General features: G+C 35.8%; 3 protein-coding genes across 3 annotated transcripts; 2 read left to right on the top strand and 1 right to left on the bottom strand.

Annotated features, from left to right (window-relative positions):
- The first annotated feature begins 2,266 nt into the window (after positions 1-2,266).
- LOC123896519 (DDT domain-containing protein PTM-like) lies at positions 2,267-6,156 on the top strand. The gene is made up of 4 exons (XM_045946895.1): positions 2,267-3,074; positions 3,794-4,459; positions 4,696-5,734; positions 5,836-6,156. The coding sequence occupies exons 1-4, from the start codon at positions 2,287-2,289 to the stop codon at positions 6,154-6,156; spliced, it is 2,814 nt and encodes a 937-aa protein (XP_045802851.1). The 5' UTR covers positions 2,267-2,286.
- Positions 6,157-6,346: 190 nt separating this feature from the next.
- Positions 6,347-9,697, top strand: LOC123898227 (DDT domain-containing protein PTM-like). The gene is made up of 5 exons (XM_045949128.1): positions 6,347-6,673; positions 6,761-7,218; positions 7,346-7,374; positions 7,663-8,148; positions 8,237-9,697. Exons 1-5 carry the CDS (start codon positions 6,641-6,643, stop codon positions 9,148-9,150), a joined length of 1,920 nt encoding a protein of 639 aa, XP_045805084.1. The 5' UTR covers positions 6,347-6,640; the 3' UTR covers positions 9,151-9,697.
- A 5,072-nt stretch (positions 9,698-14,769) lies between these two features.
- Positions 14,770-27,192, bottom strand: LOC123897818 (AP-2 complex subunit alpha-1-like). Its single transcript, XM_045948606.1, has 27 exons — positions 26,615-27,192; positions 24,461-24,592; positions 24,175-24,300; positions 22,844-22,906; positions 22,670-22,767; positions 22,367-22,574; positions 22,131-22,202; positions 21,960-22,052; positions 21,265-21,366; positions 20,974-21,071; positions 20,643-20,724; positions 20,435-20,523; positions 19,296-19,401; positions 19,151-19,216; positions 18,718-18,824; positions 18,522-18,626; positions 18,308-18,428; positions 18,014-18,205; positions 17,645-17,875; positions 17,272-17,352; positions 16,965-17,129; positions 16,796-16,882; positions 16,305-16,430; positions 16,140-16,220; positions 15,928-15,999; positions 15,486-15,565; positions 14,770-15,398 (listed from the first exon to the last, which is right to left on the bottom strand). Exons 1-27 carry the CDS (start codon positions 26,744-26,746, stop codon positions 15,227-15,229), a joined length of 3,087 nt encoding a protein of 1,028 aa, XP_045804562.1. The 5' UTR covers positions 26,747-27,192; the 3' UTR covers positions 14,770-15,226.
- Between the last annotated feature and the right edge of the window lie 575 nt (positions 27,193-27,767).

Here is a 27,767-nt window from a genome sequence, read left to right as displayed (position 1 = left end):
AATGTAATTGGATGTAACTTGCTGATGTGCCTAAATGAAAGAATCACATTGGTTAAGTGGATTAGGGTTAAGCTTAAACAAACCTAGACTATTTAAGATTTAATATGACGTGGTAGAGCAATGTAATTGGATGTAACTTGCTGACGTTCCTGAATGAAAGAATCTCATTGGTTGAGTGGATTAGGGTTAACCATAAACAAACGTATACTATTTAAGATTTAACATGACGTGTAGAGCAATGTAATTGGATGTAACTTGCCGACATGCCTAAATGAAAGAATCTCATTTGTTAAGTGGATTAGGGTTAACCATAAACTATTTAAGATTTAATATGATGTGGCAGAGCAATGTAATTGGATGTAACTTCCCAACGTGCTAAATGAAAGAATCTCATTGGTTAAGTGGACTAGGGTTAACCATGAACAAACCTATACCATTTAAGATTTAATATGACGTAGTAGAGCAATGTAATTGGATGTCACTTGCCGACGTGCCTAAATGAAAGAATCTCATTGGTTAAGTGGATTACGGTTAACAATAAACAATTTAAGATTTAATATGACGTGGTGGAACAATGTAATTGGATGTAACTTGTAGACGTGCCTAAATGAAAGAATCTCATTAGTTAAGTGGATTAGGGTTAACCATAAACAAACCTAGACTATTTAAGATTTAATATGACGTGGTAGAGCAATGTAATTGGATGTAACTTGCCGACGTGCCTAAATGAAAGAATCTCATTGGTTAAGTGGATTGTGGTTAACCATAAACAAACCTATAGACTGTTTAAGATTTAATATGACGTGATAGAGCAATGTAATTGGATGTAACTTGCCGACGTGCCTAAATGAAAGAATCTCATTGGTTAAGTGGATTGGGGTTAACCACAACCAAACCTATAGACTATTTAAGATTTAATATGACGTGGTAGAGCAATGTAATTGGATGTAACTTGCTGACGTGCCTAAATAAAAGAATCTCATTGGTTAAGTGGATTGGGGTTAACCACAAACAAACCTATAGACTATTTAAGATTTAATATGACGTGGTAGAGCAATGTAATTGGATGTCACTTGCCGACGTGCCTAAATGAAAGAATCTCATTAGTTAAGTGGATTACGGTTAACAATAAACAATTTAAGATTTAATATGACGTGGTGGAACAATGTAATTGGATGTAACTTGTAGACGTGCCTAAATGAAAGCATCTCATTGGTTAAGTGGATTGGGGTTAACCATAAACAAACCTATAGACTATTTAAGATTTAATATGACGTGGTAGAGCAATGTAATTGGATGTAACTTGCTGACATGCCTAAATGAAAGAATCTCATTGGTTAAGTGGATTAGGGTTAACCATAAACTATTTAAGATTTAATATGACGTGGTAGAACAATGTAATTGGATGTAACTTGCTGCCGTGCCTAAATGAAAGAATCTCATTGGTTAAGTGGATTAGGGTTACTATTTAATATCTAATATACACATACATAAAATCAATGTTTTAAAAATAGGCAAATGCGTCGATTATGTCATTAAATCAGCGCGATCCAACCAAACTCGATAAGAACTTGTGACTCGGCATTTTTTAACACTGTTTTGGTCAAATGTTCGGTCTTTTAATTGTGATTTCTTTTGACCAAATTGATTGCGATTTTAATATATTTCAAAATGGAAAGCGTGTTTTTTTAATACTAACCGTGTCAATGTTTGACGGTTTAATTATAATTTTATATATTTAAAAATGAAAAACGATTGTTGGAACACGTGAAACCATCACATATAGAGCTGTCAAAATGGATGAACTTATGCGTAATTTATAATAAAAAAAATTAATCAGTGTAATTTATAATTAGTGCACATTTATAAAGATAAAAGACCTTAGTGGAAACAAAGAAAGATAAATGACAAACTTGAAAGGAAAAATAAAAGATAAATGATCAATCTATTACAAATGAATAAGATGAAAAAACATATAATATAATTTTAGCATTAAATTATTAATCTCTGCAATTAGACACAAATGGTAGTTTCGATTTAAAAAGAAAAATTCAAAGGAAAAAAAAAGAAGAAAGAAATAAGTCGATTAAGCAAAGTAACGTTCAAACGGGCTGACGACCCAATCCCCACACAACCCTAATCCGTCAAAAGCGCGCGCGCATACTTATACAGTTATTATTTCACAATATAAAACCCTCCCAATCTTAAAACCCTAAAACTTTTCACTTTTCACTCTTCTTCTTCTTTTCCCCTCAACTCACAGAAACCTCTCACATAACCCTAACTATGAAGCTCCCACAGAAATCCAAAGCGACGGAACAACCCTCGGTTTCGAAGCGGAGAGGTCGACCGTGTAAACAGCGAAGAAAACGCAATGAAACAGTAACGGATGAATCCAAGATTTCTAAGCCAATTGCATTGATTGGCCGTTATGTTTCGAAAAAGTTATCGAAAAACGCTGTTTGCATTGGTAAAGTGATTAGCTACAAGATTGGAATTTATAGAGTGGAATTTGAAGGAGGTATCTGTGAAGAGTTAAATAGTTCTGAAATTAGGAAGATTATGTTGGAGGACTTTGATTTGGATCATGATTTGATTCGACGAAAAAATGAATTGGATGAATCGTTGATGAGGAAGATAGTCGATGAATCGGATAAGAATCCGAGCGAATTGAATGTGGATGAGGAAGAGAAGAATTCGAGCGAATTGAATGTGGATAAGGAAGAGGAAATGCTAGATACCGACGCTGATTTGAGTTCGGATGTTGAGACAGCGGTTGAGTTGCCGCCACAGTTAGAATTGCCACCGGAGTTGATGCTACCGCCTTCTTCAGGAACTATTGGTGTTCCTGAGAGTTCTGTTTATGATTTGTTTTCAGTTTACACATTTTTGCGATCTTTTAGTACAAGATTATTTTTGAGTCCGTTTAGTTTGGATGAATTTGTCGGCGCCCTTAACTGTGAAGTTTCGAATACCTTGATTGACGCTGTACATAATGCTTTGATGCGGGCTTTGAGACGCCATTTGGAAAATCTTTCAGCTGAGGGCTCAAAGATAGCATCAAGATGCCTAAGGTGATTTCTTTCTTCATATTTGATTTGATTTTTTTCGTCTCTAGAACAATTTTTATGCTGTGAAACTATGTTGTGCTTTACACATGTTTACTGTTTTGTGTACATCCAGTCTCTAAATTGAATCCAATGTGATGAATTATTATTTTAAAATTGAAATCGATAGAGATTAACAGTGGAAACCTGGTATAACATAATAACATAGGACAAAATTTACCTACAATGCTACATTACTATAGGTGCTGTAGGCTGTAGCTTCAGATTCTGAAGGAGGGTTATGACTTATGAGTAGTTCATACAGAGCAAAGGCTCTGGTTTTAACTGCCCCCGGCTAGTGGGCAATGGGATTGGTGTCCATCCGATTAGTCGGTCCTTAGGCCTTGCTGATACGAGTCTTAAAAGTTATTGCCACTTTTAGAGGAAAACAACACCTTAGAATGTGCCTTGCTGCTGTTCCACTGGTTGAAGTATTTGTCATCTAGAATCCGAAGACACTGGAGGCATGATATGTGTATTTTTTGTGAGACTTGACGATTGTTGTTGAGGAATTTGAAAGCAGCTGAATGTGCTGTTTATAACCACCAACTAGTTTTTACATCAAGTCATTTACATAATTGCTGCATTTTTTTAACATTTCTCAATTTGTGCTGGTGTTATTCTTTTTATGAGATATTTATTATTTATATTAAAAAAGATATCAATTTGAACATGTATTATTCCAGGTACAGTGAATGGAGCTTGCTTGATACATTGACTTGGCCTGTTTTCTTAGTTCAATATTTAGCAGTTAATGGATGGACTAAGGGGTCTGAGTGGAAAGGATTTTATGACGAGATTTTTCACGGCGAGTATTATTCATTGCCTGCAACTATGAAGTTAAAAATATTACAAATTCTCTGTGATGATGTTTTGGAGTCTGAGGAACTAAGAGCCGAGATCAACATGCGTGAAGAATCAGAGGCCGGGAAGAATTATGATGCTGAGGATATTCCTCATGCGGAAAAGGGACCGAAAAGAGTCCATCGACGATGTGCCAACACTGCTGATTGCCAGGATGAAGAATCTATGAAGTTTGTTTCAAAATTAGATGATGTGAACTTACCTGGCAATTCTGAGGACGAGGTTGATAGAAATGGAGATGAATGTCGCCTCTGTGGCATGGATGGGACCTTGCTTTGTTGTGATGGATGTCCTGCTGTTTATCATTCAAGGTGTATCGGTGTGATGAAGATGTATATATCAGATGGGGAATGGCATTGTCCGGAATGCAAAATAAATACAATTGGGCCAACAATTGCACGGGGGGGAACATCTCTTAGGGGGGCTGAAATGTTTGGAAATGATTTGTACGGGCAGTCTTTCATCGGTACTTGCGACCACTTACTGGTGTATGTTCAAAATCTGCTGTGTATCTTTAACTCCTTCATTTGTTATGCCAGATAAATGTGCCTTACTTTGAAGTTAATGAAATTCAAAGTGCAGTTATATTTTCTTCCCATAGACTTAAATTTGCGCTTTGGTTTTGTTCTCTTATACTTTTAACTTTTGGCCATTATTGTCGCTGTAGCTGCAGTGCTGTACTCATAATTTTGAGGTTTTAACGTATGATTATTTATGATTGCAGGCTCAGTGGCAACAATGGGGAAGTTTGTCGTAAATACTACAATCAGAATGACATTCCTGAAGTTATCCGAGTGCTTTGTGCTTCCATTCAACATAGACCTGTATACTCTGGTATTTGCATGGCGATGTTACAATATTGGAATATTTCAGAAAGCTTCCAACACCTTTGTGTTCCAAATGGAACACATATAAACTCAGAAAATTCAAAGATAGATGAAAAAATCTCTGCTACATTACTTCCTCATGTGGTTGAAAATGACCATAAAGGTGTTAGTTTAGGGAAAGCAGAATATGGTTTAACATCTGTGAATGGAGTCTGTAGTGATAATATGGCCCCATCTCTTGCACTGGTTACCAGTAGTCCCATTTGTGAAACCAATGGCAATACTAACAAGTCATCTGCCGCTATTCCTGACAAGAGCACCTTGGTAAGCAATCAATTCATAAATTGTGGGCAAACTAAAGGTGACTTAGGTCCTGGAAAGTCTAATGATTTTGTGTATAGGGGCTATTCCTATAAACAACAAGCATATGTTAATACTTATATGCATGGCGACTTTGCTGCATCTGCAGCTGCTAGTTTGGCTATTCTTTCTTCAGACGATTCTAGACCAGAGCGTCACGTGTCTGACTTGAGGAAAGCTGCATCTGAAAACACTAACCTGTTAGCAAAAGCATTTTCACTAACAGCTTCACGCTTCTTTTGGCCAAGTTCTGACAAGAAGCTTGCGGAGGTTATAAGAGAGAGGTGTGGCTGGTGCCTTTCTTGTAAAGCCCTTGTTTCAAGCAAGAAAGGATGTATGTTAAATCATGCTGCTATATGTGCTACCAAAAGCGCCATGAAAATCCTTTCTGGTCTTGCTCCTGTAAGGAGTGGAGAAGGAATTAGCCCTACAATTGCAACCTATGTCATATATATGGAGGAAAGCTTATGTGGTTTAATAGATGGGCCCTTTCTTAGCGGAAACTATAGAAAGCAATGGCGTGAACAAGTGGAAAGGGCCACAACATTTAGTAACATCAAGCCCCTTTTACTTGATGTAAGTAATTACTTATTTTATTTTTTAAAATTAGGGATATTTATTAATTATTTAATGTGTAATTATATGTTTTTCTATGGGTAATAAATTTCCATTTTCAGCTTGAGGAGAACATTCGCACAATTGCTTTTTGTGGTGACTGGGTGAAGCTTGCAGATGAGTGGTTGGTTGAATCTCCTACAATCCAAAGTGCCACATCTACTCTTGGAACAACACAGGAACGTGCACCATGCGACAGATGTAGAAAATTACCTATCAAATATCCATTTGACACTTCCCCTGAAAACTTTGGCTGGTGGAATGGCAAATTTACCAAATCTGTATTTCAGAAAGCTGCATTGCCAAAATTTATGGTCAGGAAAGCAGCTCGTCAAGGTATTTCTTTAAGTACATGTTTTACGTACATGTTATACTATGTTTAACTGGAAATAAATTATTAGCTACTCCCTCCATTCGTTTTTATGTGACGCTTTTAAGAATTTCTTTGTTCTTTTTTATTTATTGTTTCAAAGTTCAAAGTAGCATTAATTATTGTTTTGTCAAATTTTATCCCTTACTATTTATTTGAACAGAGTGAGAAATATGTGAAGTGAGATAATAAATAGATAATGATAGGGAAATGACATAATTCTATCAAAAGTAATAATTTATTGATTTTATTGGTATGTGCAAACAACCCTAAAACGACAATTTAGAAGGAAATGATGTAGTAGCTTCGTTGATCAAATTTATGCACTGATAGAATTTTGCCCTTTGTTTGTGATAGTTTAAATTTGTTTGAGAGTAAAACCACTGATTGTTGTGTGGGCAACAGGTGGTTTGAGGAAAATTTTGGGTATTGTCTATCCTGAAGTCTCTGTAATTCCTAAAAGAAGCCGTCAGCTGTTTTGGAGAGCTGCCGTTGAGATGAGTAGGAATGCATCACAGCTCGCACTTCAGGTCCCCTTTTGATTATTATAAGATGTATCACAGTATATTGGTTCTGACAACTATAATTTGATGATATTGATATGATTATTTGCACAGGTCCGATATCTAGATTTTCATATCAGATGGATTGATCTGATTCAGCCGGAGTGTAACCTCCAGGATGGAAAAGGTCAAGATACTGAAATTTATGCTTTTAGAAACGCAACTATTCATGACAAAAAGTTTGCACAGGGCAAACCATCCTATGGTATAGATTTTGGGAGCCAAAAGCATATTCCTTCTCGGATAATGAAGAATGCTGAAACAATAGATGAAGGGCCAGATGGAAAGAAGTATTGGTTTTCTGAAACTTTCATTCCTTTATATTTGGTAAAAGACTATGAAGTAAGAAACAAAGAAGAGCCATCTCGTAAAGATAACTTGAATGTTGCATCTCGATGGCACAAAAGGCGGTTGAATGCTATCTGCAAGGACATATTTTTTTACCTCACTTGCAAGAGAGACAAAACAGACATGTTATCATGTTCTGTATGTAATCAGGGTGTTTTATTTAGGTAATTACCCTGACTTGGTTTATAGTTCACATGATTCTATGGTATTCCTTTCTTTTCTTTTAAAACCTATTCACTCTAAAACCTCTTTTTCTTTCTTTCTTTTTCTTCTCTCTTTTTTGGATTACAGGAATGCTCTCAAGTGTAGTGCATGTCAAGGTACCTCATGCATTATCCTTTCCCTTACTATAGTATTCTGTTGTGAAGTTTTTGGGAATTCTTGAAATGAAATATTTGATTTTTTTATAAAATGAATCATTCTTCGTAGAATAAAATTAATCATCTCATGCCTTTTTATCTTATTTGATTTTGTTTGTGTCTCTTTTTTTTTTTTTGAAAGACTGTTTTTGTCTTTTTTTTTTTTTTTTTTTTTTTTTATCTTATTTGATTTTTGTTTGTGTCTTGGTTTAACATTTTGTAGCATATGGGTGTGTATATATTTGTCAGGTTATTGTCACGAGGGCTGTTTAATAAATTCAACATTCTCTACATATAAAGATGTTGAGTTCTTGATCACATGCAAACAATGTTATCATACCAGATTACTTGCTCAGAAAGAGACCAGTTACAAATCTTCAACCACTCCCTTACTGTTAAAAGGAAGAGAACATGGCTCTTCGACAATTTTGAAGAAACCAGAGCCTAAATGTGATGATCAAATACTGAGACCTACCAGGGTAAAGGATTGTTGTCCTGACATGAAAAAAGTTGCTTCCCAGACCCCTCTGGAAACCAAAAGCAGTAGCAGAAAATCCTCTTGGGGTATTATATGGAGAAAGAATAATAGTGAAGACACAGGCATCGATTTCAGGCTAAAAAACATAATTATGAAGCGACCCCGTTCAAGCTTGCCTCAATTAGAACCTGTTTGTCACTTATGCCATAAGCCATATAACTCTGATCTAATGTATATAGGCTGTGAAACATGTACCAGTAAGTTTTTTCTCTGGTTATAAGTGATAGCTAACACTTTTTAACTACTTAAAATTTATCATCCAATCTTTGTTTGTGGGCTTTACAGGGTGGTATCATGCTGAAGCTCTTGAACTTGAAGAGTCCAAAATATTTTCTATGCTGGGCTTCAAATGTTGCAGGTGTCGCAAGATAAAGTCACCTGTCTGTCCTTACTCTGATTCAATGTGCAAGGAGCAAGTTGTAGAGAAGTCACACTCACGGGGTTCTAAGAGAAAAAATTATGGAGCAGAGTCTTCTGGTTCTGGAACACTAGCTGACACAAGAGCAAGGGAGCCTGCTACTCCTATCTTTCCTATAGAAGATGTTTCTAAACAAGAGAACAGTCCTCTACCGTTTTCTCTTTCAAATGTCGAACTGATTGCAGAACCCATGTCAGAGTTAGATGCAGGCATTGAGTATAACGTCGTCTCTGGGTCAGGGCTTCAGAAAATACCCGAGGAGGAAAGTAATGGCACTTTTGGGGGTGAAGTTCGGCATGCTGAAATTTCAACACGGGATGAAATGAATAATCTGCCAGCAGAGGTTTTACCACCTTTTGTAGAACTTGACTCTCTGTTCTCTGACTGCAATCTTCTGAATGACTCGGAAACTTTAGATAATGAATACATGGATTTTGAATCCGAAACTGATTTCTCCCTGTCTGAACTTCTGAACCTAGATAATAACAGTCAATTTGAGGAAGCTGATGTGCCCAGGGACTTATCAGGATTTGCAAAAGATTCTTGTACACTAGGCGTTCCCGAAGAACGTGCAACTACTAGTTTACAGAACAACCAGGAACCTACAATTTCATCACATCAAAATGTTCATAATTGTTCGCAATGTTCAAAAACAGAACCAGCCCCCGATCTCTCTTGTCTGATTTGTAAGATGTGGATTCACAGCAAGTGTTCACCCTGGATTGAATCACCATCTAGGCTTGGAGATTGGAGATGTGGTAATTGTAGGGAATGGCAATAACTGAATTAGTCAATATCGGCGGAATTATACTCCCTAGTTTCATCTCATCATATAATCCAGATGTCTCAATGAATGTGCATGGATTAGTGTTGAATTCATTGCAGTGGTCCTGCAGAGATTAATGGAATGCAAGGTGCTGAGATTTTTCTTGTCACAGATCATGGTGGCAACTTCCCCAGCACCAGCGGTCCCAATTTTGATCGAGCAATTCTTCTATTATGATCAAGTGGTTCTTATATACTCAATATCGGCCGACTTATACTCCATAGTTTCATATCAATTTTTTCCCCCGACATTGCATGGTTTACATAAATTTGCTCGTCGGGAGATAAGCAGGATTTTAGGGTGCTTATCTGACAGTATTTATTTGCACAGATTAATAATGTGTACAATTTTTTGCTCGGTCAAAATTGAAACTTTAACCTCTGATCCAACTCTTGGGTTTTTGGTTTGTACTGCCTGAGCCAAGCACACCCCTAAGTGCTTCGGGAACAAGAAAATTCAGTACTTTTGTAGCATTTATTTTTTTAAACAAAAATCATGTTCATAATTTGATAGTTTTCTTTATTATTTTTATATCTTAAATTTTTGATCAAAATTTTATAATAAGTTGAATCTATCCTTTTGCCATCACTTTCTCTTGTCAACTTCAACTGGCTTGAAAATTGGCTTTGAATGCTCCATCGTTCTTTTGATGCAAACTATCCATTTGATGTATTTTCCAATTATTTTGAGTGAGATTGAAATAAGATGCAAGTTGTATCTAGCTTTGCAACATGAGCAAATACCTCAAAATAATCAACAATTGATTACTGCTTGTAGCCTTTAGCCACCAACCTTGCAACATGAGCAAATACCTCACCACTGAATTTGTACTTTGCCTTGTACACCTACTTCACCCTTATTTGATTTTTGTCTGCTGGTAAGTCTATTAGCTCTTTTGTTCTTCTCAATTACATTAATTTCTTCATCCATTGCTTTTATCCAATATTTATTACTCGAGTCTTTTTCAAAATTCATTTGTTCACAATCTTCAAATAAAATCAAAGTCGATAATTTCTTCATCAGATGAGTCATTATCGTTACCCAAAACACAACCATGCAGTCTGACTTGTAACCTCTGCTTTCTTTGTTGTTTGTAAGATGTTTCTGGCTTACCAGGTGTTGGATCTACATGCTCATTTTCTCTTCGTAATCATTTGAAGTCACTACGGACTTGTTGTGATTTCGAACCGAAAACCACACCAATAACCAATAGTAGAACTAATTATTTTTAGTGTGTGGGACAAATGAATTGAAACAACCAAAACGAGCAATAATCAAACAAGCTAAAACTACCGAAAGCGATAAAGAACACGATGAAATTGTTTACCCAGTTCGGTTAAAACCAACCTACTATGGGGAGAGAGAGTTATCCATTCCACTATAAATAAAATACTTGATTACAATGATATTCATGGAGTTACAAGATTTAGAGTTCTCCTAAATCTACCCTTTTTCCGAATCTCTCCCCGTGACCAAGAGATTCAATCAATAAGTGTTTGCAAAATGAAAGAATGAGTTCCCAACCCTACAGATTACCCAAGAGAAACCCTCTTAACCCTAGCCTTCATGTTGGTGAAAAACCCCTTTTCAAAACCCTAATTTCCTCTCTCACCCGCTCCCTCCCGTTCCCTGGCGGCTGCAGAAAAGTGAACAGCAGTATATATACTGCAACTGGCGCCTCATGCGCCAAACAATGCGCAAAAGGCAGAGGCCAAGCCACAGTTCTGCGCCTCATGCGCCAGCACTGGCGCACCATGCGCTAAGGCCAGCAGCTCCAGGCTCCCTGATCATTGTTTTTCATGCTTTTCAACATCCAATTCAAAGGCAAATCCAACAATCTCCACCTTGCCTTTAAATTGATGGTGGTGCCAACTTCCCACCAACCATCGTGCCACTCTACCTTGATTACACCACTCCTCTTCAGCCCCCGGAGTCTACCTCTCCATACTCCCGAAAGATGCTTGCCTCCAATTTGCCCTTAGATTTTTAGGACAATCCACAAGCTAAACCATACCCTCTTCAAACCCCGGATTGTAGCTTTCCGTACTCTTGAAGATATGCTTGCTTCCAACCAACCTTGGAATTTTAGGTGGTTCCACAAGACGCAATATCAAACTCTCCTTGCATCCAACTACCTCTAGCAGTTCTACAAGTTGTCAAGTTTGATCACCATTGCTTCCACACAAGATCTCCATAGTCATACCACTTTGGTGTCCCTCCACCTCAAACCGAGTCTCCTCCATCAAAGCTCAAAACCGGTATCTCCACTATGTCTTCCACCTTGTAACCGAGTATTCATAGCACTGCCTCTCCAGTTGATGTAGAGTATTATTCCACCGCCTCTCCAGGACGACCTTGTTCTTCACCATCGCGATCTCCATTAGCTTTTTACCTCCGAGACACCGGATAACAACACACCATGTTTTATCCATCATCCCGGACATTGAAATTGCTCTTACTCCCATCTTCACTTTCCACAATTCCCAATTGTTTCCGGAAAGTCCCTCGATAACTCATTTTGAACCCATGGTACTTAATTCGTTTAACCCTTTGCCCCACGGTGGGCGCCAATTGATGTGAATTCGAATCGAAAACCACACCAATAACCAATAGTAGAACTAACTATCTTTAGTGTGTGGGACAAATGAATTGAAACAACCAAAACAAAGGCAAATCCAACATGACTCTTTTTTTTGTGTCTCTGAGGACCAATTCCACATTCGTGCTTCATGAAATGTCACATCTCGATCGATAATCACCTTTGTATCATGCTTGTAGAGATTGTAGGCCTTTGAGTTTGAACTACAACCAATAAAGATAAATTTTTCACCTTTGTCAATTGTCATCTAAATTCTTTTTGAGTTGATCCGGTACATGAGCATATGTAAAACATCCAAAAACTTTGAGGTTTCGAATTGAAGGTCTTCTTTTGCTCCAAGCTTCTCAAGAGTCTTTTATCTAGCTTTTCGTAGTAAGCGTAACGCCCGAGTCTGATGAGGGCGGGGAGTGGTTGTCGGTGCATGAGGCATGACAATTAGCGGCTCCTGACAACTTCTAGGCAAAAACGAATCACATCGGAATGAGAGGGATCCTGAGACCGTGCAAGTATGGGACTGCATGGTTGAAGGAAGACATATAAGAATTGTTTGGTACTACCTATATCAACATGATGCATCTTCTTTTCGGTAGCTCATTCGATAAGAACTCCACAGTTAAGCGTACTTGACTTGGAGTAGTCTTTGGATGGGTGACCTTTTGGGAAGTTTCCCGGAAAGCGTGCGGGTGAGGACAAGATACGCTGAAAAAACTCGTGTTGGTTTGTAGGGTCAGTCGACAATGCGTAAAGTCTTCTGCCCAAAATTCTTTAGGTATTTGTTTGACTTGCGCATCTCACCATATCTATAATTATGTTGAGGTGTGTATCTTGTTAATTGCTGCACAATTCCATGTTGAGCAAACAAATTTGTACTTGCGATGTATTCTTGGCATATGTCTGTTCTCAATGCTTTTTTTTTCAAGTTTATATATGGAATCTTCATTTTTCAGAAGAAGTATGCCGGTGATATTTTGAAGAAGTTTAAGATGAATCATTCAAACCAAATTTTCATATAATTAAAGAGAAGTTGAAGCTGACAAGAGAAAGTGATGACAAAAGGGTGAACTCAACTCATTATGAAAGGTCCATCGAAAGTTTAAGATATTTGATTCAATAAACATGTGACAACACAAATCGGAGACCATGCAAAAGTGACAAAATCTCAAAATGAATAATGCAAAACCTACCACTATCATCCATGGTTTAAATTGCGGTTACGGTCACGAATGCGGTTGTAGGTGTTGTAGTTGCGGCCACTGCAATGCAGATTGCGGCGTGAAATTATTTTTTATCCGCACAAACACAGAAAAATACTATAATTATTGTAATTCCTTATATATCTTTTACTTATAATTCTCTATAAATTTTAATTCATTTTTAAGACATTATATCATATTTATGAATAATATAAATTTGACTCCAGTTGAACAAACATTAACATAAATATATCACAAATAGATAAATGCACTAAGCTGTAATTTTGACTTTGAAAAGCAACACCATGTTGTCTCCATATAAATATAGTAATCAAATATTTTAATAACTCAAGAGTATTAAGATTTTCCATCACAAAAAGTTAACTGAATACAAATTTAAATTCTTTAAAATGTAACTTACATGATAATGAAGTGGAATGACGTGGAGGAGTATTATTTGTACTTTCACTCTGACTATCATCTTGTGTAGCTCCTTGTCCAAAGACATAACCTAAAAATCAACCACTTGATTGTTGATAATAAGGATCTTGGTAATTCATTGTTTGTTGGTAGTTGGAAGGAGCTTGATCACTTGGATATTGGTTATATGAGTTGAAATAAGTGAAACATTTTGTTTCTTATTACCTCTTCTTCTAGAATGTATGACACATCTCCTCCACTATTAAGTAGTGAACCATTAAAACGATCCATATCAAAAAGCTAGAAACCAAGGCAATAACAGAACAACATGAATGAAAATTTAGTGTTTCATCTTTTTTTTTTTTCTTTAAATGTTCAACTAGAGTGAAGGGAAGAGTAGTTAACATGCCTTGACAGAGAGCAGATCACACCGATGGAAAAGAGGAAAGGAAGAGACAATGAAAAATATTCAGAGAAAACAATAAATTGAAGTCACTACAACTCTTTGCAACACCAGCTCAATGATTTAAAGGACAAAGATTCTAAAATGAATGGAATGGACATAAAAGAAAAATAAAAGTAAGTCTTTGAACTTTTGCCTAAGATTCTGATTTCTCTTAAAACGTTTTTGTTTTTTTTTTTAATGAAATTGAATTTGAGATTCTCTGATTTTTGTTTTACTCTTTTTCCTTGATTTGGGACATAAATGACTGTTGCGGTCAAAACGTCGTTGCATTGCGGTTACGTTGCGACATCATGTGTGATTTGAGTTCACACTACAATTGCGGTCTGATGGGGTTGCGCTGCCTACCGCATCCGTAATATTACGGCCGCATCACCTGATGCGGTCCGCAATTTAAAACCTTGTTGTTACCATAAAAACAATACAAAGAAACTACCATGGTGTGGTCACAAATGGGGGCTTCAAAACCTACTGATTCCAAGGAAGCACAGGCACTTCCATCAACATTGAAAGCCACAGGGCAACTCCAACCAAGAAATGGACTCACCCAAGGATGTCACAAGATCGTTTTGATATTCTCTTCTCCCACTAATATTAAAGCGAAATTCTATTATAATTTGTGGTTTTTTTTTTATAGATAAATGAAAAAACAATAGCAATTAAAAACTCACATAAAGAAGAGCCAGATTCTAACTCCGGTCACACACGCCTGGTCTAACAATTACAACATTTTTGCCAATTGATTAAGAATTTGTGAACAATTTTTAAATATTGATGAAGGTATAAACCAATATATAAAATGTAAAATTTGATTAATACAAAGGTGTTGGTTCGGTTACAAGTTCAGAATATAATTAAACTATTGATAAGAAAAGCAATAATTTAGCCGAAAAAACAAATTAATAAATTGTTCACTTTTATAGAATTTGAAATTAAAATGCTTACTCTCCACAAGCTATTATTGCAACTATAATTTCAGAACAATTCCAAACTATTACAATTGGTTCTATCAAAGGCAATATCTTACAATGCTATGAGGTAAACCACAAACAATCCAGTGAAACTGGGAAGGGAAAAAGAATATAGGAAAACCGAAAACCCTCACCCAAATGATATATAAAATCTGGCTTAAAGTACAATCACTTTGTGCAGAAAGAATCTCAAAAATGCCCACCAACCCATAAATCCTCGTCGGAACACTCAGGTGGTAAACAAGCTCACCCTAACTCCGCCAGCCCTTGCTCATGATTTCGTTTATCCACCACACTATAGCTTCAAGGACACATGGGTGGGTTAGGCTGCGAAGATCATGTTTACAAGTGTATAATTAATGACTAATGAACACCCTCTATAATGTCATAGAAGAGCAGCCAGCAATGCGCCGGGATCGTTCACTGCTGCTGCAGGAGGAGGAGGAGGAGGAGCACTAGCTGGTTGAGCCACCGGAGACATTGGAGCTGCCTGCGTTGGTGGTACACGGGATGATAGAGGGATACTCACTAATTGTTCCTTGATGAACTCTTTCAACCTGCAAATAAATGTCAGAATGATCTGTAAAAGCTGTAGTGTATATTGATTGATAGTGTCTTGTAAGCAGGAAACTTAAATCACGTACTCAAGTGTTAGTGTTGGGTCCCCTGAAGCAACTGTCATTCGAAGCTGGGTTCTGTCTGCCGGGTCTGTTTCAATTCTGGCCTGCAAATCATTTACATAAAATGTTAAAACTTGAAACAACATTTCCCTCAGAAGTTTAAACAAAGGTTATCATCTAAATTTAATCATGAAAGACCGGCAGAAAAGCCCAATACAACTAAGGTTTGAAAATGTCAATCGATAATAAAACAGCGAATTTGAACTCCCAATGTGTTTCCTAGTGGAAAAGTAAACATCTATATAGTCTTTGATACACATGGAGGTTCTTTATGAAACACCAATACATACATGATTGCTGCCTCAATTTCCTCTCCGTTTTTATATCAGATAATTTATGAATTTATGATTATACTCCTAGTGGGGAAATGCAGTACAATATATATGGTTTTGACATTTACACTTACCAAACAGAGCATTGCTCTTGTACTTTCTGAATAAAATGTTGTACTTGCGACAAGGTTGTTTGGATTGGGATCCTAAAAAAGATACATAGCCGAAACAAGTTATCTGTAAGTTAGTACAGGTTGAAAATTTTGGGAATATATAATTAAATTTATGAAGAGGGACTTCAAGCTTATCAAAAAAAAAAAAAAGAAGAGGGACTTCAATAACGTACAAGCCCTGGGCAAACTATCAAATGGAAACTATTGAATAAGTTTGCCATTTCGACCAGTGGAAGTGGTCTAACACCTCTAACCTGCAAAACGAATAGGAAAGAACCGATTACTGCATGACCTAAAGAACCAGAACCAAATCAGCAAATGTAAAAAATAATACATACGACTTCTTGAAGCTTCAAAGGTGGTCCAGGAAGTGATCTCCATTGCGGGAAAAACTCTTCAGGAGATATAGTTATAGGCTGAAGAAATTTATTTAAGACAGCTGGTAGGCGAAGCTTGACATTGACCTATGAAAAACAACACAAACGAATGAACATTTAACTTCACATATAATCCGATTTTCTTAAGCGTGCCATTTAAATATAAGCTCTTAGTACTATAATTTGTTTCCTATATTTCAATTCAATTTCTTTGATGGCGAGGAACAGATAGATGTAAAATAACATTGTCCAACAATTAAAAATTGCGCTTATCACAATTTTGGTGAAGCATGCCTGGCTTTTCAATTTATCTATGCTTGATTTCTTCAACCTGCATTTGTTTTCTGGCTTAGCCTCAAAAGAACATGATCAACTCTATAAAGAGTTGAACTACAGAGGAGGAGAATCGATTTTAAAATTAGTAATATAACATACAAGTTTAATTTGTGTACCATATCGTTACCAAACTTGTATGAGAAGTCAAGAACGGCAACATCCCTGCTTGGGTGGAGATTAGTGATCTCAAGAGGGCATTGCACCTACACAATCAAAAGAGGGGGAATGTAATCAGAACTAACAATATTTGAAAGCAACAGATAACGGTAATAAATTTATTCTTACTTGTGCCCGGGGTGGTATTGTATCTGGTACTAGAGACAGTTCCATCTTCAAATGAATGGGAGGCAATATTAAAGCGTGAACAGATGTAAGAGGAGCAGTATTCTTGTTCCCCAAGAAGAGAACAAGATGCCCTTGATGAGCTCTCCATTCTGCTTTAATACCAATCTGTACATATATATAAATAAAAAATTAACACAAAGATTGAACCCAACTTGAATTACCACAAATGCCGGTCTTTACAAGTAAGCTACAGATAAATCAGATCAAAATATATACTAAGAATGTTACAAAAAAATGATGAAAAAACCTGAATATAAGGATCCTCATATAGAACACCACTATCCTTCACGCACAAAGCCTGGAATCTTTCAGCAATATTTCCAATTGGCTGCACAAACAGAGGTGGAAATTATATTCTAATGCCCACAAATATTTTTAGGAATATTTTTCTGATGTTGAAAAATCAAAAATGGAGTCTACTATCATAAATTTACATTCATAGTACAGCAAAGTTTTAACGTGACGTGGCTAATCATGAATATCCTAATCATGTGTAGAAGAAAATGTCCAATGTAAAAAATGTAAGGTAAATAATCTTCAAAAGGAATTTCATAGTAGAATTCAGTTCACGTCAGGTTAAGCTAAGGACTACTTAATTTGATACTAATCAACCAAAGTACCTGCACAGAACTGGCCTCTTGTCCAGCAGGGACTATGGCTGTGGCATCGACTACAGTCCCTTCTATTCCTGGATTTGAACTTGGCTGAGGGCGGACACTGCTACTAGGAGGGCCTTCAATAGCCAAAGGACCCAACAGATCGACAAGGAGATCAGCAGAGGGTTGTTGAGAATCTACTTGATTCAATGTCCCATTTTCCTGGGATAATCTTTGATCTGCCGAAATATCACCCTGTGTATAAGATGAAGTCAGTATCAAAATAAGAAACAATAGGAGGATATGTTTTATGGTTAAAAAGGAGGACCTTGTAAACAATATAATGCCAAGCAAACTGACGACATAAGATGATAAGAATAGGTGTAAACTAACCACATTACTGCTCGTGTTGGGCATCTTTACAAGACTAAGTTGGCCAACAGGTGCAGGAGCTCCATTAGCATAACTTTGGTCTGTTACAACTAAAGCATTTGATGCTTGTGATTGCTGCTGAGCACGCAACTTAATGGCACTTTGTTCTGCAGTATCAACTTCAGTATCTTCGGCCTTTTTAATTAATGCAGACTGGATTCAAAGATTATTAATCCATGATTATTATGTCATTGGTTACTCAACGGATCATAAAAAATTCAAACAAGGTGCTCTGAATTAACATTACAAAAGTACCTGTCGTTCGGGGAATTTGGGCATTTCGGCCAATATATCCATTAAGGCTTCACCTTTTCTACTCAATGCAAAATATTCAACTGCCCGTTGCTGTATTTCAACTTCAATTGAGCTTTCATATCTAAAAGGATGAGAATGGCTTAGAAAAACCTATGGCCTCATATAAATAATTGAATCATAACTATGGAAATTGAACATCAGAGATAAATCTCACTTTTTAAATATTGCCCATATCTGATTCTGTAGTTCAGGGTCTGGTGGTTGACAGTGCATCAGAATTTTAGCATATGTTGACAGAAGAATAGAAATAGTAGCAATCCTGAAAATAAAGTATGTGTTGTAAGGTATCAAGGGCATTCACTTGAACTACAAGAGAGAGAGAGAGAGAGATAAGGTTTGGTTTTCCGTACGATACAGTAGGAAGCTTCTCATGTATAATGTTAAATATTTCCTTTGGGCTGCACCCAGGTCGTCTCCCCAAAAGGTGTCCAAATTCCCCTAGTAAATATGCACTAACCTGTTGAAATGTTTTCAGATGTGAAAAATATATTAAAACAAATTCTTGACTAAAATTTGGAGCTCTAGCTATTTCACAGCAACTTGTTCAAGCAATACATTTAGTAACTATGAATTAATATGATGTCATGAATTAAAACAAAGAATTTAACTCAAATTGTCCTCTTTAACAAAGATCTCACAGTTTCGCTCCAATATGGATAATTATTTCAAACAAATTCTACATTTTAGAAGCCATAGTCAGTGAGTGGCACATTAACAGGTAAATATTATACATACACTATTAGAATTTGGACAATTTCAGCATGCTAGTGAAAACACACGAACCTTAACCATTGTCTCATGTATGGCAGGTTTGTCAAGATACTCTCGAGCTTTTGCTGCAGCATAAGGCTGATCAAAGATATAACATGCCCTGTGAGTGACGTGTCAACTAGGAAGCAGCAACTGTCAATTCAAGTTTCATACTCACCTGTAGGTCTTCATTGTTTGTAACAAACTGTACCACTCGAAACCAGATGTCATCGCTAACAAAATCCCCAGCCTTGTCAATTAATTGAAGAATCACGTCAACATACCTATAAAAAAAAGGATGGAATGGTATAAATATCAATGTTATCAATTCGGATGGTGGCCAATCGCAAAAGTGCCATAAAACAATTGCAAAATCCCATAACTTGATTTTGACACTCCTCCAATATAGAGGGGATTTGGAGGGGAGAGGGGATGCCTTTTAAATTGTAAACATTGATAAAAATATCATTAGTTCCTTACACATAATATATGCAGATATAAGAAGTAAATTATTGCATTGCCTACATTAAAATAGGTTATGATAGGATTCAATCGTATTAGGACTGTAAAAGTAATTAAACAGTATATTCTGATGGAGCTGTTAAAAAAAAGTATATTCTGATGGAAAATGGAAGATATTATTGCTGTAAATCAAGTTAGAGTTCAAATGGGACCTAACTGAGGATTACAATGGGTGAACAATGGAAATGAAATTGCAGAAAACTAAGCTAAACAATTCGAGCAGCCTAGAGTCACCCATGCAGTAATGTTAACTGCATTCATGCATAACCACTAATAATGATGATTCTATCATTAATAGTGCTCAGACACGTTCTCCGACTCTCTCTGCCATCTGTCTCATGCAAGCAGCACTCATGGGATTAGTTACATCAGAATATTCCCCTACATTCTTCTTACTATGTTTACTCCTATAGACCCTACCAAAAATATCAGGTTATTTTGCCTCTTCTTATTTAAACCAAACAAGCCATCCAATTAAATCCCTCCCCTCCGTACTGTTCTCCTTGTTTGAGCCTAACATACCTAAAGGTGTGAGAAGTTATTGATTCCGTTTAGTATATTGAGGAGATATTTGCAAAGTTTTTTTCTTTTCAGTCTTACTTTTTTAAATGAAAAATTCATAAGGGCTATATAACACAGATGTAATGTAACCTTCTATATGAACAGTAAAGCAGTTACACACAGTAGACAATGACCCACAAAAGTCAATAACAAGTTCTCAAGAGTACTCAATGATGACTGTTTGCTACAATAGCAATTCATTAATGGATTCTTGTGTAGGCTTTAATGAATTACCATGAAAGATCTGGTGCAAACTTCTCAGCTAGAATAGCTGCTTTAAGTGACAATTCTTCGCGCATTGCAAACTCTGCTGTGCTGAGATACTACAAAACAGTTGGAATTGTAAAGTAATCATTTTCAGGTTCACATAAAATAGTCAATTCATTTTCTTCCATTTCATTTGTTCTGAGGTTGGGGAGAGATAGGGGATTTAGTTCCATACCTGCAGTAGTTCTTCCACGATATCCTTTGCATTTGTAACATCACACATGCCATAAAGCAAATCTAGAGCGCGCCTCCGAATACTGTGTAAATCAACGCAGTTAGAATTATTAGATTTAATAAGTGACAATGCAAAAAAAGGAATTAACTCTATCAAACATTCAATTGAAGAACTTTCATCAATGGCCATTTTATCCTTCAAATTACCACAAGCTTATACATACATGTAAAATTATGTTACCGATAAAATCTGTAACAGGCTCGACTCAACAAGCAAAAAATTCAGTGATGATACATACAAGATCAATGATTTCAAAAATAGAATATGTAACCTGATGTCAGGGTCCTTCAATGAGGTAATAATCTGGGCTTGATGTCTTTTTATGATATCTTGCACATCTGTAACCATCAACATTCTAGTCATATTCTCCTGCACCGCAATAAGATATGTTACGAACTGATATATAATCAAACCTTCTAAACTCAAACAATGAGATCTACCGCATAATATTGGTCATATGATCATAGAATCCTTGTTCCTCCATACAAACAAGGACAAAAATGAAAGAGAAAAATAAACCATAAAAAAAAATATAGATAAATCCAATGTTTCCCCAACTTACCAAGCCAAGATAACGAATATTTGGTTCACGGACAGCAATAAATTTTCCAAGAAGAGCCACACATTGAGACATCATCTCCTTTTCAGCATCCAGATGCATTACCTGAATTGAGCAATTACAATAGAAAATATAACTAAAACATCTCATGTATCACCTCAATAGTACGATGAGTAACAAATGTAAGAACTGCAGAACCACCAAATGGACACTATAAACATCCTAACATGGTTGTGCAAAGCAGAGTACATAAACAAAGATAGCCAAGAAAGCAAAATATATTGAAGGGAAAGAGAAGGGATTTCACCCCTCTTATCAATATTTTTAGGTTTGATGTTTATTGTGTGCTTTTATGTGTGAAGAATGTTATAAGGGACAGTCCTACATGCATCATTTAAGCCACTCGGTTAGGTCCATAACCGCATCTATTCAAACAGTCAAGTATGCAAATATTAATAAACAACAGACTTAACGAATATGAATCATTATTCATTAATCATTTAACAGAATCAAATATATCATACAAAAATAGAACCAAGAGAAAAAACGTGCCAGAGCACCATAGCATAAAGTTTTCCCCTCCTTTGTTAGGGTTTAAGGATTAGAAATATGTACACATACATTGTCATCTATCTGTAAGATCATAAAGAATGAACAAATTGTATTTGTTTTCAATACAGTGCAGTGCAATGACATACCAGAGCAAGGGCTTCAAAAAGAACAGCATGGGAAGCATTATTTTTGTTGACATTTTTCACAACATCAGTTCCCATCAGTATCCTTTGCAAGACCTGAAATAATTAATTAAGGCTCAATAAAATTTGTTAACTAAATAAAAATTTGGGATGCATCATTGAGGTACTACAAACCTCAAACAATGATCTTCTGGTATTTGGATCTTCGATGGTGGGAAAATACTGAAGAGCTCTCATTGTTTTGACCTAGATTAAGCAAAAAAATGGCAAGCATTTTAGGTGAGGTAAAAAAAAATATGTTTGACACCTTTAGTTCTCAATAAAGGTATGCAGTAAGAGTAGCATTTGAAATTTTTTGAAAAATTAGCGCCAACAGAATTATCTTTTACCAAAAGAAAAATTTTACAAACCTGAAGCCAGGGAGAAGGGATACCATAGTAAGTGTATTCTTGTGGGATATCTTGGTTCCTAGCAAGCCGCTCTAAAGTTTTGACACACTTAGGAAGACAACTCCAATATGCTTCGTGTTGGTTTGATACTAATGCTACAAGAAGACTCATAGAAGATGTCAAAACACCAAGGTCTCGTTCATCTAAAAGTTGAGCCATTCGATCCGCCCTTAAGATTAATGTAAAAGGGGACTAATCAGATATATTTGAAAGAAAGCAATGAGGAAAGAAGTGCATTATCAGCAAAGTTACATTCACATTTACCATCCGTCTACATTGACAACATCGGGATTTTTCCTGTACAGTCGCAGCAAACACAATGCGGCTTTTTTTCTCACAAGGGGTCTACAGCTGCTAGATAACTAGATGACAAAAGGAAGTTAGGATCAATATTTTCCAATCATGCCAGCTATTTAATAATAGTGGATAATTTCTTACCAGCAACTTCTGTACATCAGGTGCTAAGGACTCGGCAAATTCTCTGCCACCAATATTTCCAACCTACGAAATAGAAGACATAATATGGTAACAGTGACTCTAAGTTTATAAAGGCAATAGAGTTTTAAATGTACAGTCATATCATATTTATGGTAGACATGGAAATAAAAGAATAAAATGAATCTGGTTTACAGAAGATACTAAAATGAATACGCCAACATATATTGCAAAAGTAGATGATAAAAAATGAACTTCAACAATCTGAGAGAAAAATTGCTCTCCTCATTGGTTGAAGCAAGGCACCGGAGGTCCAGAACGGGTCAGCACCTCTGGTGCCACAGTAACCCTTTCTGGTTTTGGGAAGCCACTACGAAATAGAAGACATAATATGGTAACAGTGACTCTAAGTTTATAAAGGCAATAGAGTTTTAAATGTACAGTCATATCATATTTATGGTAGACATGGAAATAAAAGAATAAAATGAATCTGGTTTACAGAAGATACTAAAATGAATACGCCAACATATATTGCAAAAGTAGATGATAAAAAATGAACTTCAACAATCTGAGAGAAAAATTGCTCTCCTCATTGGTTGAAGCAAGGCACCGGAGGTCCAGAACGGGTCAGCACCTCTGGTGCCACAGTAACCCTTTCTGGTTTTGGGAAGCCACTACCTTTGGAACCTTCAGTAAATGTTAGAAGTCTAAAACCAGTCACCAAATCCTGCTAATTGTAATGCTAAAGTCACTACCCTAAGCATTGTATTGCCGGTCTTTAAGACTATTAATGGTTAACAACAAGCAGTTTTTGGTTTACAAACAGAACATTTAATTCTTTATTTTGTATATGAATGTTGAAGGGGAACCTTCGTGTAACAAATGGAATTGCTGACAAGTGACAAGATCACAGATATGGGTCATGGAATTAGCCTCTTGCAGTGAAAAATGCAGGGAAAAAGCTACCTCAAGTAACAGATTCACAATGAATCCCCCCCTTCCCTAAACCCCATTATAGCGGGAACTCTGTAGCACCATTACCAGGTTGGACACTTTCCCTTTATTTTATTATGAATTATGAATGTTTTGATCAGATCAAGTATGAATTTTGTTGTTTAAATACTATATACATATTTACAAGTAAAAACATTGTCATGACACATGCATAAGCAGAAGATGTCAAAATGTGAAGAGGAAGTCCACCAGAAACAGAAAAAAAATCTCTTGGAGTTCTTGCTAGTACATTAAGATAAGAGAAACATGGTAAGCAATACAAAATATTCACATTTAAGAACGGGCTTCAGATATGTTGGCAGTTTATCAAATTATCATACCATAGTCAATGCTAGGCACTGGAAGGTTTCATTGCGACCGATGATATCATTACGCACGGTATTTATGGCCAGTCTGAGAAAGTCATGATTTTCATTAAGCAAACTTGATGTTACAATGTACCCAACCTGCAGACATTTTTGACAGTATTAGAATTCCTTCTGTTAATCCATATATTTTCTCTGCTAGATGAACATGTAAATAAACTGAAAATTCACAAGAATCACACACACAACACAGCAACAAATCTATACTATATAAAAGGTACATTGACGGAAAATAATTAACCTGTTTTTCTGGATACTTTGGAGCAGATATAAGAGAAACAGCTTCCATGTGACCAAAATCCACATCATAGCCAAGCATGTATATGTAAAGCATTTTCCAAACATATTTCTTTTTCTCATATGGAGTCAAAGCCTGAAGATAGATCAAAAAAGTAAAAAAATAAGTTCAGTTTCTTTTGGGATAGTTGGTGCATGACAAAAAAAGCCACATTACCAGCAACTGTAAAAAAAACTTTCAAAAGTCATCAGTTAAAGCTAATTAATTTCCCAAAAGAGATTCCAAATCTCACCCAACAGAAAGAAGGAAGAAAGACCATCAAAATTAAAAGAGGGGAAACTCGTTTTATCCATATATATTTTTACTTTGGGGGACTTCCATATCTAACACCACGGTCTAGGGCTAGCCTGAATAGATTGTTCATAACCAATATCAAACATTTTCGTTTACTAGAAAGCAAAAGAAATTCTAGTGACATGGCAATCCAGGGATCCTCAATTTCTACAAGAAAATGGTAGTCAAAGTCACACCAATTTTTAATACATATGTGTGTTACGACTTGATGCAATGCATCTTATATCTAATATATGCCAATACCTATAGTTATACTACTTATAAGAAAGGGTATGCTGTGACATTGCACATACCTTTGGGTTTTAATTACTAGAACTTTCAATTCATCTTATATCTTTGAGGTAGTAGGAGTGCTGTCGGATAGTAAGCCCTCATAAAAGGAGTTTGTGATTACATTATAAGACAGCTAGGATGTTTGAAAAGATAAATAAACACACAAAGTAGGGTTTAATGTTCGAATTTTATTTTCTATTTCCATTAATTATGATGAATTCAATATTGTGCTAGAGTGAATATGTAGTTTGGTCTGAATGATGATGTATTTAGATCCCTATTGATTTAATCTAAGTTTATTTGTATTCAATTGAATGTTCTTAATATTTTTAGGAATTGATCATTTATAAATTTAACTAGAGAGAAAAATTAGAATATTAATGCAAAACTTAAACTACGTCAAACCATAACTATTAATTTTCTAAGAATGACGGTAATTGAGTATTAGAGACTTATCGTTGAGAACTTAAAATAAATGCTAAGAAATTAATTGGGTTTTAGGAACTACAAGGGATTGATGAGGCGAGGAATCGGGCATCAGTTAACGAAGGGAATCTCCAAATCAACTGATCAATTAGATTTTAGATAACTCAGTTCAAAATAATAGTTCCAAAAACCAAGTGAAATTGAATTGCTACCAGCTTCAATAATGGCATGCTTACAGCCTAACTTGTTATTGTGGCGTATTGCGCATTTTCTTTCAAGCTTTATAGAATTTAACGTTAGCCTTATATTTTGATATTTTCCAAATATAATTAATGCCAAGAGTTGCTAATTAGTTATGAAACTAGTGAGAAATGGGAATGAATTTGGACTACTACACTTTATTACTTGGATCAGTTTCATATATCTCTTCCATGTTTGAAAGCAAGACTAAAACCATATTCACGTCAAAACAAACCAAACTAGAAAAAGATAGAACATCTACGAGACATAAAAACAAATAACAGTATGGCCTATACTATTACACAAAAAATTGTAATAGTTTTTGTGAGGATTGACTTAAATTATATTATAATTTCTTCCACGATAACGTTTAGGGTCAAGCTACAACGTTATTTGCTAAAAGTACAATCACATGAACCTATCTCATAACATAACATAACCAATTAACCATACTACTTGACTTGCAATGTATTTAATCTACCAAATCTACTGAAACTAAGAATCAGAATAAGCTTTCTAGCAGAGTCAAACTACCCTACTTGCACTGTATTTCCTCTAAAACCCCCTAAAATTATTTCAACTTATGACATACATCGATGCTTCTTCTTCCACGGAATCATCAATACATAACCAGTAATAGTATACAGCACAAAGTCAATGTGGTCCTATTCAAGGTTCCCTAATTTCAAAATCTAACCAACTTCAATCAAATTTCACAAATCAATTTAAAAAAAAAACGAACCACTTTCATAATTATCAATTTATAGGTTTCAAATAACAGATTCACAACAATAACTAAACAGAACAAAAACCTGAAATTTAAATGAAAAATCTAAAGAAAAACCCTAAAATTAACACACACACCTTTTCGTTTTTGAAACGAGTACGAATATTTCCTAATTCTTTATCAACACGAAGCCTCTCTTGTTCTTTATTCTGGCAATTGCGGATGTCGCTTATAAATACGGAGAGTCCTCTCATCCCCGACATCGCCATCGCCACCTTCTTCTTCTTCTAGATCCTTCTATCCAATTGTTCTAGATCCCGAAAATCAAACTCGATTGGATTATTGTGAAGATTTTCACAGATCCAACACCGAAATGAAACGGTTATGGATCTTTCAGCTCGGAAAATCGAAGAGAAAACTGAGAATTGTTGATCTAGAGCGAGAGAGAAAGAAAGAGTTTGAAAGGGGAGAGAGAGAGAAGAAAGAGTGACGAAAATTGAAAAAGCTTCACCCTCGCGACCAACTGCGCTGGATTTTCTTTAATTATTACAATCTGCATAAAATTTTCACTAATTTCATCGTTTTCATTTTCTGTTTTTTCTCATCACTTTGTAATACTTTTCTTTTCCCTCTGATTTAATACAAAAATTAAATTATTTGTTTCTGTTATAAAAATATCTCTTCGTGAATTTAGTTCGGTAGATAGAAATATTGCATTATACTCTATATATAAGAGTTATGTGTTATGGTTTGAATCTCCGACATTTTATTTATTAATCTTAAGCTTGAAATTTTTAGCTACTCGGCTATGTAGGAGTTATAGCTCAAATCTCGGACAGTTCATTTATTCTTCTTAAGGATAAAATTTATCGTCACTCGGCTATATAGGGGTTATAGTTTAAATCTCATACACTTCATTTATCCACCTTAAAGTTGAAATTTTTAGTCACTTAGCTGTATAGAAGTTATATAGTTTGAATCTCAGACACTTCATTTATTCATCATAAAGGTGAAATTTATAGTGACTATGCTACTTGATCAAACAAAAATGTCATGATTAGATTTTCGTAAGAGTGACTCAGCTGATAGCTATTAGGACGTTAATGGGGATTGAAGTTTGAAAGTCAGATTCTCCACTTCTCTATAATTATAGTGTGTGAATCTCGTCACTAAACTAATGAACCAAAATTGATACAGGATAATCGAACTTGAAATCTTAAGAAAAACTATTCCAATGTTTTGAGCCGGAAGCGCTAAATTATTTTAAGTAGATTAACTCTTAACTATCTT

Source organism: Trifolium pratense, linkage group LG7 (genome assembly GCF_020283565.1).
Source record: "Trifolium pratense cultivar HEN17-A07 linkage group LG7, ARS_RC_1.1, whole genome shotgun sequence".
Lineage (NCBI taxonomy): Eukaryota > Viridiplantae > Streptophyta > Magnoliopsida > Fabales > Fabaceae > Trifolium > Trifolium pratense.
Note: the sequence above shows the minus strand (reverse complement) of the source record. Positions and strands in the feature narration are given on the sequence as shown.